Below are 12,276 nucleotides of genomic sequence, written 5' to 3' on the forward strand. Positions count from 1 at the left end.
CCTAATTGGGTGAACCCAGTTATCATCTGCACCTGTAGAAACCAGAGCTCTTAGAAAGGGGAAACTGAGTCTCATAACTACTTTCTTAGGTCTAGAGTACATTCCCTCCTTATTCATTTCCACAATATAATTCATTCTTAAACATCATGAACTTCTTAATCACTCTAAGACATCAATGATTACTATACTTGTCATGATTTTATAAGCTATTAAGAAGAAAAAAACTGCCAATTAAATTGATATATCATCAACAATAAGATGCATCCTGATACTATAAATACTGAAATCTAAAAAGTGTGCACATCAGAAACTGATGGAAATAAATCTTTTCTATCTTGTTTACTTTTGTTTTCCTATCTCGGAATCTTAGCTCAACATTTCCTTTAACCTTGATATTATACTCCTAAATCTCCCACCCTAGTTTTTTCCCCAATGCATATCTATATTCACAAATATCTTTATCTGTACAAACTATAAATACAATGAATTCAATTTATGTAATAGGAAAAATAACAATTCTGAAAAAGAAATGCAAAGTAATCGATAAAACGATAAAGCATCAGAATTCAGTGGGGTAAGAAGAGGGTACATGAAGATGTGACAATGGAAGGCTGCCCTGAAGAGAAAAACAATGTCTGTGGAACAGGGGAGGAGGCAAAAAAGGTTGCAGGCAAATGGGCCTGAGCAGCGTACATTACTACAGAATCCATTTTCATTTTATGGTGTAGAATCATCATCAGGCTTATCATTCAGATCTTCTCCAAAACTCTTATTGCTTTGAAAAGACAAAGAGTGGCCTAAGATGACTAACAAGGATTTTTTAAGCACTTCAGACTTTTCTTCTAATAGCATTACCATGAGAAGCAAATCTACTGTCTGCCTTTTCAAAAGTTACCCTCAAAACAATACTTTTAAGGTATTTCAACTTTTATGAATACTTGTAAAGCATCTGGAAATGAGTCTACTTACTCGCCATCCACTTCTGGTCTTTTACATACGCAATGAAACTTGCCACCAAAATCTATGTAAAGATCATTCTCTACAATATGAAAGATTCTTCCAATGACCACTTTGTCCTTGGCAGGGCCCATCTGTGTGAGAGGAGAGCGTCTCAGCATGGATGCGAAGGATTCCACATTTTTTGGAGATTCCTAAATATGAAAAGATATTTATACACATAAAATTCAACATAAATATATAATATGGTAGGAATAAGAAAGACACAAAGGATTTTTAAAAAGCCAATTTGCTGTACATTTACATTTTGTGGTGCTACTGAAGAACTTAAGTGGAATTTTGCTTTCAAAAGCCAGTTGTGCTCCTCAGCTTCCTCTTTTTCCCTTTCCTTACTGAATGCAGGTAATAGCATGATGCCATGGTACAAAAGTCCAAGTAAGGCAGGAGCAAGAAGCATCTGCATACAAAACTCTCAGAATGGTGGTCAGAGCCAGACTGGGAGAGAGGCATCCAAGGAGCCCGCTGGATTCATTCCTTGTACTGACCACCTGCAGAAAATGCCTTCTAATTCAGGTTTTAGTGAGAGTGACTGTTCTTTTAATAAAAATTCAAATGCACATTCACATAAAAATGACTAAGAGTCCTTCATCACAATTATCAGTCTGAGCTGGGCACTGGTAGGTCACGCCTATAATCCTAGCTACTCAGGAGGCAGAGATCAGAAGGATCAAGGTTCGAAGCTGGTCTGGGCAAACAGTTTGAGAGACCCTATCTTGAAAAAACTCATCACAAAAAGCTGGGCTGGTGGAGTGGCTCAGAGCCTTCACCTTGAGCCACTCTACCCGCACAAGTTTTTGTGATAGGGCTTTGAGAGATAGGGTCTTGCAAACTATTTGCCTGGGCTGGGTTCGAACTGCGATCCTAGTCTCTGTCTCCTGAGTAGCTAGGATTACAAGCATAAGCCACTGGCACCCAGCACGAGCTCTTGTTATATAATAATTTTAAACAAATCGAGTTTAAATTTCCCTCTCTTTCTTAAAGACAAATTCCAAAGAAAAAGTAGCATCTTTAAACATTTTGTGCTGCTTACTTTCTAGGAGTCTTTTATAGACTAAATTTGCCTATGGTCTGGCTGAACATGCAATGTAATCTGGTTACTCCTTTTTTATATGAAAATTTTTGCCAAATACATGCTTTTTCAGAAGTCCATGAGCAGAGATTTGTGCCTCTATTCATCTTTAATTTACACACGTTGTGATATCTACACTTTTCACAGATGAAGGGAAGCATTAAGTTTGTATTTGTGAGAGCTAATCACAAAAGAATATTAACAATTTGCTCTGGTTAAGTACATCCTGTACTTGGAATGAGTTTTAAGGTTATTATGTTATATATTATTACCAAAGAAGACTTATTATTTTTATGAAAATGGCATACATTTTAGTACCACTTATTTATTTATTTAGGCAGTACTGAGGTTTGAACTCAGTGTCTCATGCTTGCTAGACAGGCACTCTACCTCTTGAGCTGTACCTCAGGCTCTCAAAGAAAATTATTAAGAAGGAACTCTTAGCACAGAAGGCTCAATATAAACCAACAAGTCGGGAGAAGTACAGGCCAAGCTAGAGCTGAAAGGATAGCCAGGGATGTGTGCCATGAGCCACAGCACTAACTCATAACTCCATGAAGTTAAGAGTTAAAAGCTCATAACTGCTTAAAAGCTCCTTTCTGCTTAGCAAGCATGAGGCCCTGAGTACAAACTTCAGTACCACCAAAAAAATGAATAAAATAAAAGGCTTAAGTGGTAGAGTGCCTGCTTTGAAAGTGCAAAGCCCTCTGCTCAAACCCCAGTACCACAAAAAAAAAAAAATAAGTTTTTTCTTACAGACACAAGGAAAAAACACAACACAGACACAGCTAAGAACTGCCCTTTAGATGTGGTGCAGAGAGTAAAACTAGGTAACTCTAAGCCATCAGCAACAAGAGCAGCCACTATGCCCCTGTTTTGGAAGCCCCTATGCATCTGCAGCAGCTGTCCCCAGAGGCCTGGAGAGGAGCAGTGTTAACTTGGGGTTCTCGTCTTGCTTGTAGTAGGGAGGGTCCCGCACACTGTCCCTACTTTTCTTCATCACACTTTGATGGTTAATATCTACCAGGTTTCCTCTCTTCTTTGTCTTTGTCAGCAGACTCATTGAAGCCATGGTTCAATTAAAACAGCCTCAGATGACAGGAAAATGAAGATAATGCACCCATCACTAGCCTTGCTCCTAAAATACCACCATCTCCTTTATGACTGCAAAGAATGTCTGGGCTAAGATTATTGTGACAGTAAGGGGAACTTCCCCTTGGCTTTAGGAAATTGGGTATTCTCAGTTATTTTAAAATGATTCTCTTGAGATTTTTGGTAAATCTGTTCAGAAATATTTATTGCATTATAAGCTCTATAAAACTATGAATAATTATTTTCAAGATAACTTTAAGATCAAGTGGAAATAAAACTTATTGCTTTCTGTTCCATTATTGTTGCCTTTTATTTACTTCATCACATACAATGGAGGTGAGGTTTTTCAATGAGTGAATTTTTTTTTTTTTACCACAAATATAACACCAGACCCTTGAGTTAACACCAAGTTTGTTCTTAAATTGTACATTCATTATTGTTCACTGATTTTGGAAACCATAGCAAACAACCAGGCAAAATCTTCCTTCGAAAATCAGTCTACTTGGGAGGCAGAAATCTGGAGGATCATAGTTCAGGGCCAGTCTGGGCAAACAGTGAGATTCAATCTCAACAAATAAGCTGGGTGTGGTAGTACACACCGTTAACCTCAGCTATGTGGGAGGCTTATGTAGGATGATCATCACGGTCCAAAGCTGGCCCAGGAAAAAAAAAGTGAGACCCTATCTGAAAACTAAACTAGAGCAAAAAGGGCTGGGGGGGGGCGTGACTCCAGTGATAGAGTGCTTGCCTAGCAAGCACAGAGCCCCGAATTCAATCCCTAGTACCAATGACAACAACAAGAACAAAAATGATAGCATAGAACTATCTGATTTTCTAGGGCATAAGCCAAGCTGCACTCATTTACTTGTCAAGTAACTTCTAAACACAATAAATGTAGAGAGTCCTGTTTATAAAATGTCTAAGCCAACACTGAAAGCTCCTCCCATGGTGATGCAGATGCAAGGATTATAGGCAGGTACTCTGTCAAGTGCTGGGTCTGCCTCTTGAGCTCAGTGCCTAACCCTGACCAGAAAGCGCACTCACTGTGGTGAAAGTGGGCAAGCAGGTAATTTGGAGATGACTGCTTCCCTCAAGAGCTGTTCTGGAGCTCAGATTTCCTGTTATTCTGCCATATTTTCTCAAAGTTGAACATAAAGGGAACAAGCAATAAGAGTCATTCATCAAACAAACTGGATGTTGAGTACTTATCATGTACCAGTCTCAGTTCTGGACCTTGACATGAGAACATATGAAATGGTAGGGGACATGGAGTTAAACCAACATGACTACAGAACTTGGTTCAAAAGTTACAACAGAATTGTTGCTCACACATAGGTTGTGAAGAGTCTTGTACTCTAGGCTAAGCAGGTTAGCATCAGAGTCAAAAAGTGGTTTCCCGCCAAGGAAGTGACAGTACTTGCTCTTTGTTTTAAAAAGACAGTGGTGGTAGCAGTATGCAAGATGAGCAGAAGGATAAAAAGAAGAGCTGGGAAGAGTGAACTGCTAAGCTGCTCCTTCAGTTAGCTAGCACATAGATGACAGGGTGGTGAGCACAGGACACAGAAGACACCAAGCTCAACTGAGCATGAGGACTGGATACCCAGCTGGCCATGGAGGTGGAGGAACCAGGGAGCCAAGAGGAAGAGCAGACCAGCACAGGAAAGGTAAAGAGGAAAAGAAAATTTAGTTCTGCACATGTTCTATCTATTATATAAACCTTTATAAAATTTTGGGAAACATTGGCTATCTGGTAGATAGTTTAAGAAAACAGTGTTTATGTTTCTGCACATATTTACATTATTTTACATGTAAATTACATATATTGTATAGATATAAATCCCTCAGAAGAAATGCACCGAATGCTAACTGCAGTAATTTCTGTATAGAACTGCATTCTTCTTCATATTATTTACCATAGAAAATCTAAAATACAAAAACTGTATCACTTAAAATCCTTAAAACATATGAAGCGTATATACATATTGTAAGTATCATGCACATGAGGACACTTTAATACAATAGCTTGCAGTCAAAGATTCTCAGTAATAAAAGAAAAATGAGCCATCAACTAGTCCAACTACTTCATTCTACACAGAAACAACATAACTGCTAGTCGAAGCTACATAGTATGGTATATTACTTCTTAAATAAAAGTTGCCAAAAGACAGAAATATCACTGAAAAAAACTAAAAAAGAAAGGACTGGCGGAAGGGAGCCATTGCTCAAATGCAGAGTGCCTGTCTCACAGGGCCTCAGTACGAGGCCCTGAGTTCAAGCCCCAGTACAGCAAAAAACAAGCAAACAAAAAAACCCGTAAGAAAGAATATAGCATACCAGAATAATACAATCATTTAAGAAACCCAAATGCTATAACAAACGTGGCCAATAAATAGCTAAAAAGTTAACCTCTCCAGATTTGTTCTCTTATTTGAAAATAAAAGAACTGGACAATTATATTTTCTTCCAACTCTAAAACAGCAGAAATTCTTAAATATTTTCAAATACAAAAAAGGCTTTATAGGGCCAGGCACAGTGGCTCCACCTGTAATCCCAGCTATTCAGGAAGTGGAGATCAGGAGGATGGGAAGGTTCAAAGCTATCCCAGGCAAAAAGTAAAACTTCATCTCAACAAATCAGGTATAACAGTGCACACCTGAATTCCAGATGTGCAGGACACATAGATAGGAGGATAGTGGTCCAAGGCTAGCTCTGGGCAAAAACATAAGATCCTATCTGAAAAACAAATAAAGACAAAAAAAAGAGCTGGGGGTGTGGCTCAAGCAGTAGAGTGCCTGCCTAGCAAGTCTGAGCACTGAGTTAAAAACCAAATACCACCAAAAATAAATAATAAAAGATTATATAAAGTGGTATGTATTAGAAATGTAAGACATCATTATTACTCAGCTTCCTCAAACAATAACAAAATAATGAAATAGTATATGTACTTACTTTCATACTACTTAGTAAGAAAAAGATTTCAGGACTAGCTGAGAGGTTCAAGTGGTAGCACTTACTTAGCAAACATGAGGCCCTCAGTTCAAACCCTAGTACCACAAAAAAGAAAAGAAAAAGGATTTCAACATGTACCTTGTCTGACAAGTAATTTTAGGTTTTTTTAGTGGAGGGAGGGTTGGCAGCACTGGGGTTTGAATTCAGGGCCTCACACTTGCTAGGCAGGCACTCTACCACTTGAGTCACTTGACCAGTCCTCTGCAAGTAATGTTAGAATGATTCACTTTTTGTGGGTTTTTTAAAATCAAGTCTCTCAATGTAGCTAAAGCTGGCCTTGAACTTGTGGTTCTCCTGTCTCAGACTCCTGAGTGCTGGAACTACAGGCGTGTAACACCACTCCTAGCTCTAGAATGACTCACTTTTTATTAACTGTCCAAAAATAACTTTTATTTCCACAATACTAATCAATATATGTAATGCTTGTAACAATATTCTTTTGCTAAAATAAACTGCTAGTGCCTCAAGATGAAATCGTATTTACAGTTATCTCTCTCCTTTCTGAAATTCCATTAAATGATGGGAAAGAATGATTGAAAATAATCATAGAAATTTTAACCTCTTAACAGTGAAGAGAACGTTATAGAGCCCGAAGCATAACCACATGCTTTCTAGTGGTCAGACAGCATGCAGAAGACTAGGAACCAGTGAAGCAGAATGGAAGGAAATGCAGAAAAAATGTGTGCAGGATGAAGCCTGGGGTAGGGGGAGGCCAATCTGTCCCAAAGCATTCCAGAAAGATTTGAGGCTTAGGCAGGCCAGGAATAACAGAAGTCTAGAACAAAAAGGCAGAATAAAAACAAGAGGAAGAATTAAAAACAGAGGCAGCGCAGCCAATATGTTCAGCACAAAATACTCAAGAGCACAAAACCTATTGCCCCAGAAAAATTAATACAAGAGTTTTTCTCTCCTCAAAAATGAAATTGAATAGACTGTTCAGAAGACAACTAAGTTTGGGATAACCTGTTATGCAACACAAGCTTACAAAAGTGAGAATTAAAATGACAGCAATCAGTGAGGGCAGCAGAGGAATGCTCTGAAGGGAGGCTCTGAAGTCAGCTTCATGCATCACATCATGGCTCTGCCTCACCAGCTCCGCAAAGGCAATGCATTGTAGCTCTGTGCTGCTGTATCTTATAAAATCGGGGTAGTAATTGTGGTGCTATTTTACAGGGTTGCTGTATGATCAAATAAATATGTGGCCATATGTAAGACACTCAAACAGTGCCTAAAGGTAAGGTAAAACATCAGACTCAGACTCAACTATGGCAGGGATGCTGGAATTACTAGACCAGAAATCCAAAACAACCATGATGAAGGTGCTAAGATCTCTAATGGATAAAGCAGACACCAGGCAAGAACAGAAGGGCAATCCAAGCAAAAAGAATGCTAGAGATCAAAAATGCTGAACAGAAATGAAAACTAGCTTCAGTGGGCTTTTTGTAGACTGGACACGGATGAGGGAAGATTCTCTGTCCTTAATGGTATCTCAATAGCAACTGCACAATCTGAAAAACAAAGAGAAAAAACACGGTGGGGAAGGAGAGTGCGACAGAATATCTAAAAGGTGTAAGATAAAACATAGTGGGAATTCCAGAAGGAGAAAAAAGGATAGAAGGAAAAGAAATATTTGAAACAATAATGACTGAGTTTCCCCCAAATTAGTATCAAACACCAAACCACAGATCCAGAAGGCTCAGAGAGCACCAAGCAGGATAAGGGCCCCCAAACACTACACTGTATCATTTTCAAACTGGAGACAATAAAAAGATAAAGAAAAAAATCCAAAAGAAACCAGAGGGAAAAATATCCTATCTATAGACGAGCAAAGACAAGAATTACTTACAAATTCTCATACAGAAAAGAAGATAAAAGAAATATCTAAAGTGTTGCGGGGTGGGGGGATGGAAGGGGGTGGAGAGAAAGACATTATCAGACAAACAAAAACTGAAGGAATTTTTTGTCATAGTAGGCCTTGCAAGAAAGGTTAAAAGAAATACTACAGAGAGAAGAAAAATTTAAAGACCAGAAATTTGTATCTACATAAAGAAAGGAACAGCATTGAAACAGAAATAAATACAAGTAAAATAAAAACTTATTTTTCTTACTCTTTTTTTATTTTGGCTGGTACTGAAGTTTAAACTCAGGGCCTCAAGCCTGCCAAGCAGGTGCTCTGCCACTTGGGAGTCACTCCACCACCCCCTTCTCTTATTCTAAATGATCTAACAGATAGCAGTTTGTTACTATAGTTTATTAACGATAAAGGGGTCAGTTCTCCAAAAAGATGCAACAATCCTTAATGTATATGTATATGACAGCATTAGTCAAAATATATGAGGCAAAAACTGATAGAACTGCAAGGAAAAATAAATAAATCCACTATTACAGTTAAAGACTTCAGCACCCCTCTATGAGAAATAGATGCAGCAAGCAAAAAGCCAGTAAGGACATGGTTAAATTTATTAACACCATCAACCAACTGCATATAATGGACTTTCACAGACTATTTCATCCTACAACAGTAGAATACAACTTCTCCTCAAACTTTCATTGAACATTCACCAAGTTAGATAATACTCTAACACACCTCCATAAAACATACCTTCAAAATTAAAAAATGGAAATCATACAATATCTGCTCTCAGACCACAATGGAATTAAACTAGAAATAGTAACAGAAAGACAGCTTCAAACACTGCAAAATACTTGGAGAGTACACACACATTTCTAAACACATGGGACAAAGAAAAAAAAAAATCTCAAGAGAAAATTTAAAAATCTTTCAACTAACTGAAAATAAAAACAAAACTTATCAAAATTTGTGGGACCAGGGATGCAGTGAAAGCAGTGCTGAAAGAGAAATTTATTGTATTGACTACATCTTAGAAACAAGGCAAACTCTGAAATCAATCATTTAGGCTTCCATCTTGGCAAACTAGAAAAAGAAAGAAATTAAATCCAAAGTAAACAGAAGAAAAAAATTAAAATCAGAGCAGAAAGCAATGAAACTGACAGAACAATCAATAGAGAAAATCAACACAGACAAAAGCTGGTTTTTTTAAATGATTAATAAATTTAATAAGCCTCTGGCCAGGCTTACCAAGAAAGAGAGAGGACACAAAGTACTAATATAGTAGTCCCCCAGCATCCGTGGGGGATATGTTCCAAGACCCCTGCTGGATATCTAAAGCTGCAGATTGTACCAAACCCTGCACGTACTATGCTTTTTCTTATATTACATGCCTGTGATAAAGTAAAATTAAAAATTAGGCACAATAAGAGATTTATAATAGCAATAAAATAGTACACTTATAACAATATACTGTAATAAAAAGTTACGGGAATCTCTCTCTCTCTCTCTCTCTCAAAATATTTTATTATGCCGTAGTCAACCTTCTTCTTCTTGTGGTCTCCAGGTAATGGAAACCACACAAAGTGAAACCATAGGTAAGAAGACACTACTGTATCAAAAATGAAAGAGGAGACATCACTATAGATCCCACAGACATTAACAGGATAATAAAGGAAAACTATGAAAAAACTCTGTGCCCAGAAATTTGATAACCTGGATGAAACAAACCAATTCCTTGAAAGACACAGTCCACCAAAACTCACACCAGAAAAAAACCCCAGGCAATTCAATTAGGCCTAATATCTATTAAATAAATTCAATCAATAATTAATATCCTTCCAAAACAGAAAGCACCAGACCCAGATAAATGCACTGGTGAATTCTATCAAACACTTAAGGAAGAAATTATACAAATTCTCTACAGTCCCTCTCAGAAGATAGAAATAGAGTGAATACTTCCTAATTCATCCTATGAGGCAGGCATTACTCTAATACCAAAACCACTCGTGGACAGTACACGAAAAGAAAACTAGAGACTATATCTTTCATGAAAAGATTCAAAATTCTTCAACAAAATATGAGCAAATCAAATCCAATGACTTAAATCCCATACAAGTGGGATTTATGACAGGTTCAACATTCAGAAATCAAATAATGTAATCCATAATATCAATCACATGGTCATACCAATAATTACACAAAAAAGCATTTGACAAAATCCAACCACCCACTTGTGATTAAACACTCTCAGTAAACTGGGAATAGAGAGGAACTTCTCAACTTGATAAAGAATATCCTTAAAAACCTTACAGCTAACATCATACTTAATGATGAGAAACATGAAATTTCCTACTAAGCTCAGGAAGAAGGCAAGGACATATCCCCTTCACATGGCTTTTTAACATCAATCTCATACTGGAAGTCCTAGTCAAGGCAATAAGACCAACAAAACAGAAACAATAACACTAAAAAGAACTATACAGCTAGGGAGGGAAGAAGTAAAACTTTTTGCAGATGCATGATCATCTATGTAGATAAATCCACAAATATCAACAACAAAACAAAACAAACTCCTAGAACTAATAAATGATAGCAACAAGGCTGCGGGATACAAGGTTAATATATAAAAAATTATGTGGCCAAAGTACTGATGAAGTCACCAATGAAGATGCTGAAGTCACTGAAGATGTAGAGATACAGAGATGTAGAAATATAGAGAACTGCAAACTGATGCTAAAGAAAAAAAAACTGAAAAAATTGAGAGGATTCCTATCAAGGAGCCTTTTAAAAAGCATTTCTAATACAACAGTAGTGTGAAATGGTATTGAGAAATAAGAACCATGATAACTCCTTTCCTACTCCTAGTCATGGACTCACCACAACCTCTACTAAAGGAAAGAAAAGTTATCAAGAGAAATCAAGTGAGCCACCAAGAAATACTTGTAGAGAAAGTTAAAAGTTTATAGGAGGTTTGGAACCAAAGAATACAAATCTAGAGTAGGCCTGAAGGAAAGAAGACAGGCCATATGAAAGAACAGTGGTCTTCATGATAATCCATAGGACAAAAGAAGCAAACACTGCCATTTCTATTTGTAGGGTTTTTTTTTTTTTACTTCAGTCTTTATAACATTTGTGTGAGGATAGATGTGTATGCTTTAAAATGTATATACTAAATAGTACTATAGTACTTACACATCTTTTTAAAGTGAACATTTGGAACATGTGCTCAAAAATTTCTTAATGAAGGAAGATGACTGAAAAAGTTGAGAAATATTAGTAATAGAGGACCATTATAGTAGGAGGAGAATAATTATGCTAGATAGGGGCAAATATAGTTATGAGAGGAAACTAGGTTCTCCCACACACACACCCTTTCTTTCTTTCTCTCACTTTCTGAGAAGAGCTATGAGACATATGCTAGCAGATGCTGGAGGGGAGAGAGGAAAAAAGACAGAGCTGGAAACAAAAAATGCCTTTATGGTTTCTAATAAGATAGAAGTTATCTGACTAAAAAAGCTAGGGCATGCAGATAGGTATATGGAATTTTACTTCCAACTATTCTAGGAAGTGGAACACTTCCAGAACTACATCAAATGCCTTGCTCTAAGATCTTACATAACTTAGTCAGTACTATACAATTTCTTTAGTAATATATTTCACATTTTAAAATTATTTTTTATCTTCCTTGCTATATTTGATGAAAGAGAAGCTGAAAAAAAAAAGCTACATAAATGTATAATCTTAGTTCCTACAACACAAAGAAAAGAGAATTGGTATACTTGCTGATTATCCTAAAAAGAATCATCTAGAAACCAATTTCTATCCCATCTGTGAGACCATCTACATGAACACTACCCACATTCCAATATTCAACAAACACACTAGTCAAAAAATTCTTTCAAGGCTGAGACAGGAGGATCATGAGTTGGAGGAAGTCAGCAAGTTCAAGGCTAGCCTGGACTACATAGTGAGACCCACTCTCAAAAGCAACATCAAAAAATTCTTTCAGAGATGCATTACATAAAAGCCTATTGAGAAAAATGCTTTCAGAAATCTGATTTTTAAAAATGCTATTACTCCCTAGTGCTACTTCTTACTCTAATACTGCATAATAAAAATATAGAGACAACACAAATAAATAATGTCCAGGACAGGAACTGGCTCACAAAGAGACACTCACCAAGGCTGTGAGCATAAGAGATGAGATACCCAAATGGTTTCAGAGGAAAAGAACCTT

General features: G+C 37.0%; 1 protein-coding gene across 1 annotated transcript in view; it reads right to left on the bottom strand.

The window, feature by feature from the left end:
- Positions 1-12,276, bottom strand: part of Mrps28 (mitochondrial ribosomal protein S28) — a 106,823-nt gene that overhangs the window by 76,981 nt on the left and 17,566 nt on the right. The window contains exon 2 of the mRNA XM_020176263.2: positions 970-1,151. Coding sequence (XP_020031852.1) covers positions 970-1,151 — 182 coding nt within the window. The remainder of the gene's footprint in view (positions 1-969; positions 1,152-12,276) is intronic.

The sequence above is a fragment of the Castor canadensis genome, chromosome 3, assembly GCF_047511655.1.
Source record: "Castor canadensis chromosome 3, mCasCan1.hap1v2, whole genome shotgun sequence".
Lineage (NCBI taxonomy): Eukaryota > Metazoa > Chordata > Mammalia > Rodentia > Castoridae > Castor > Castor canadensis.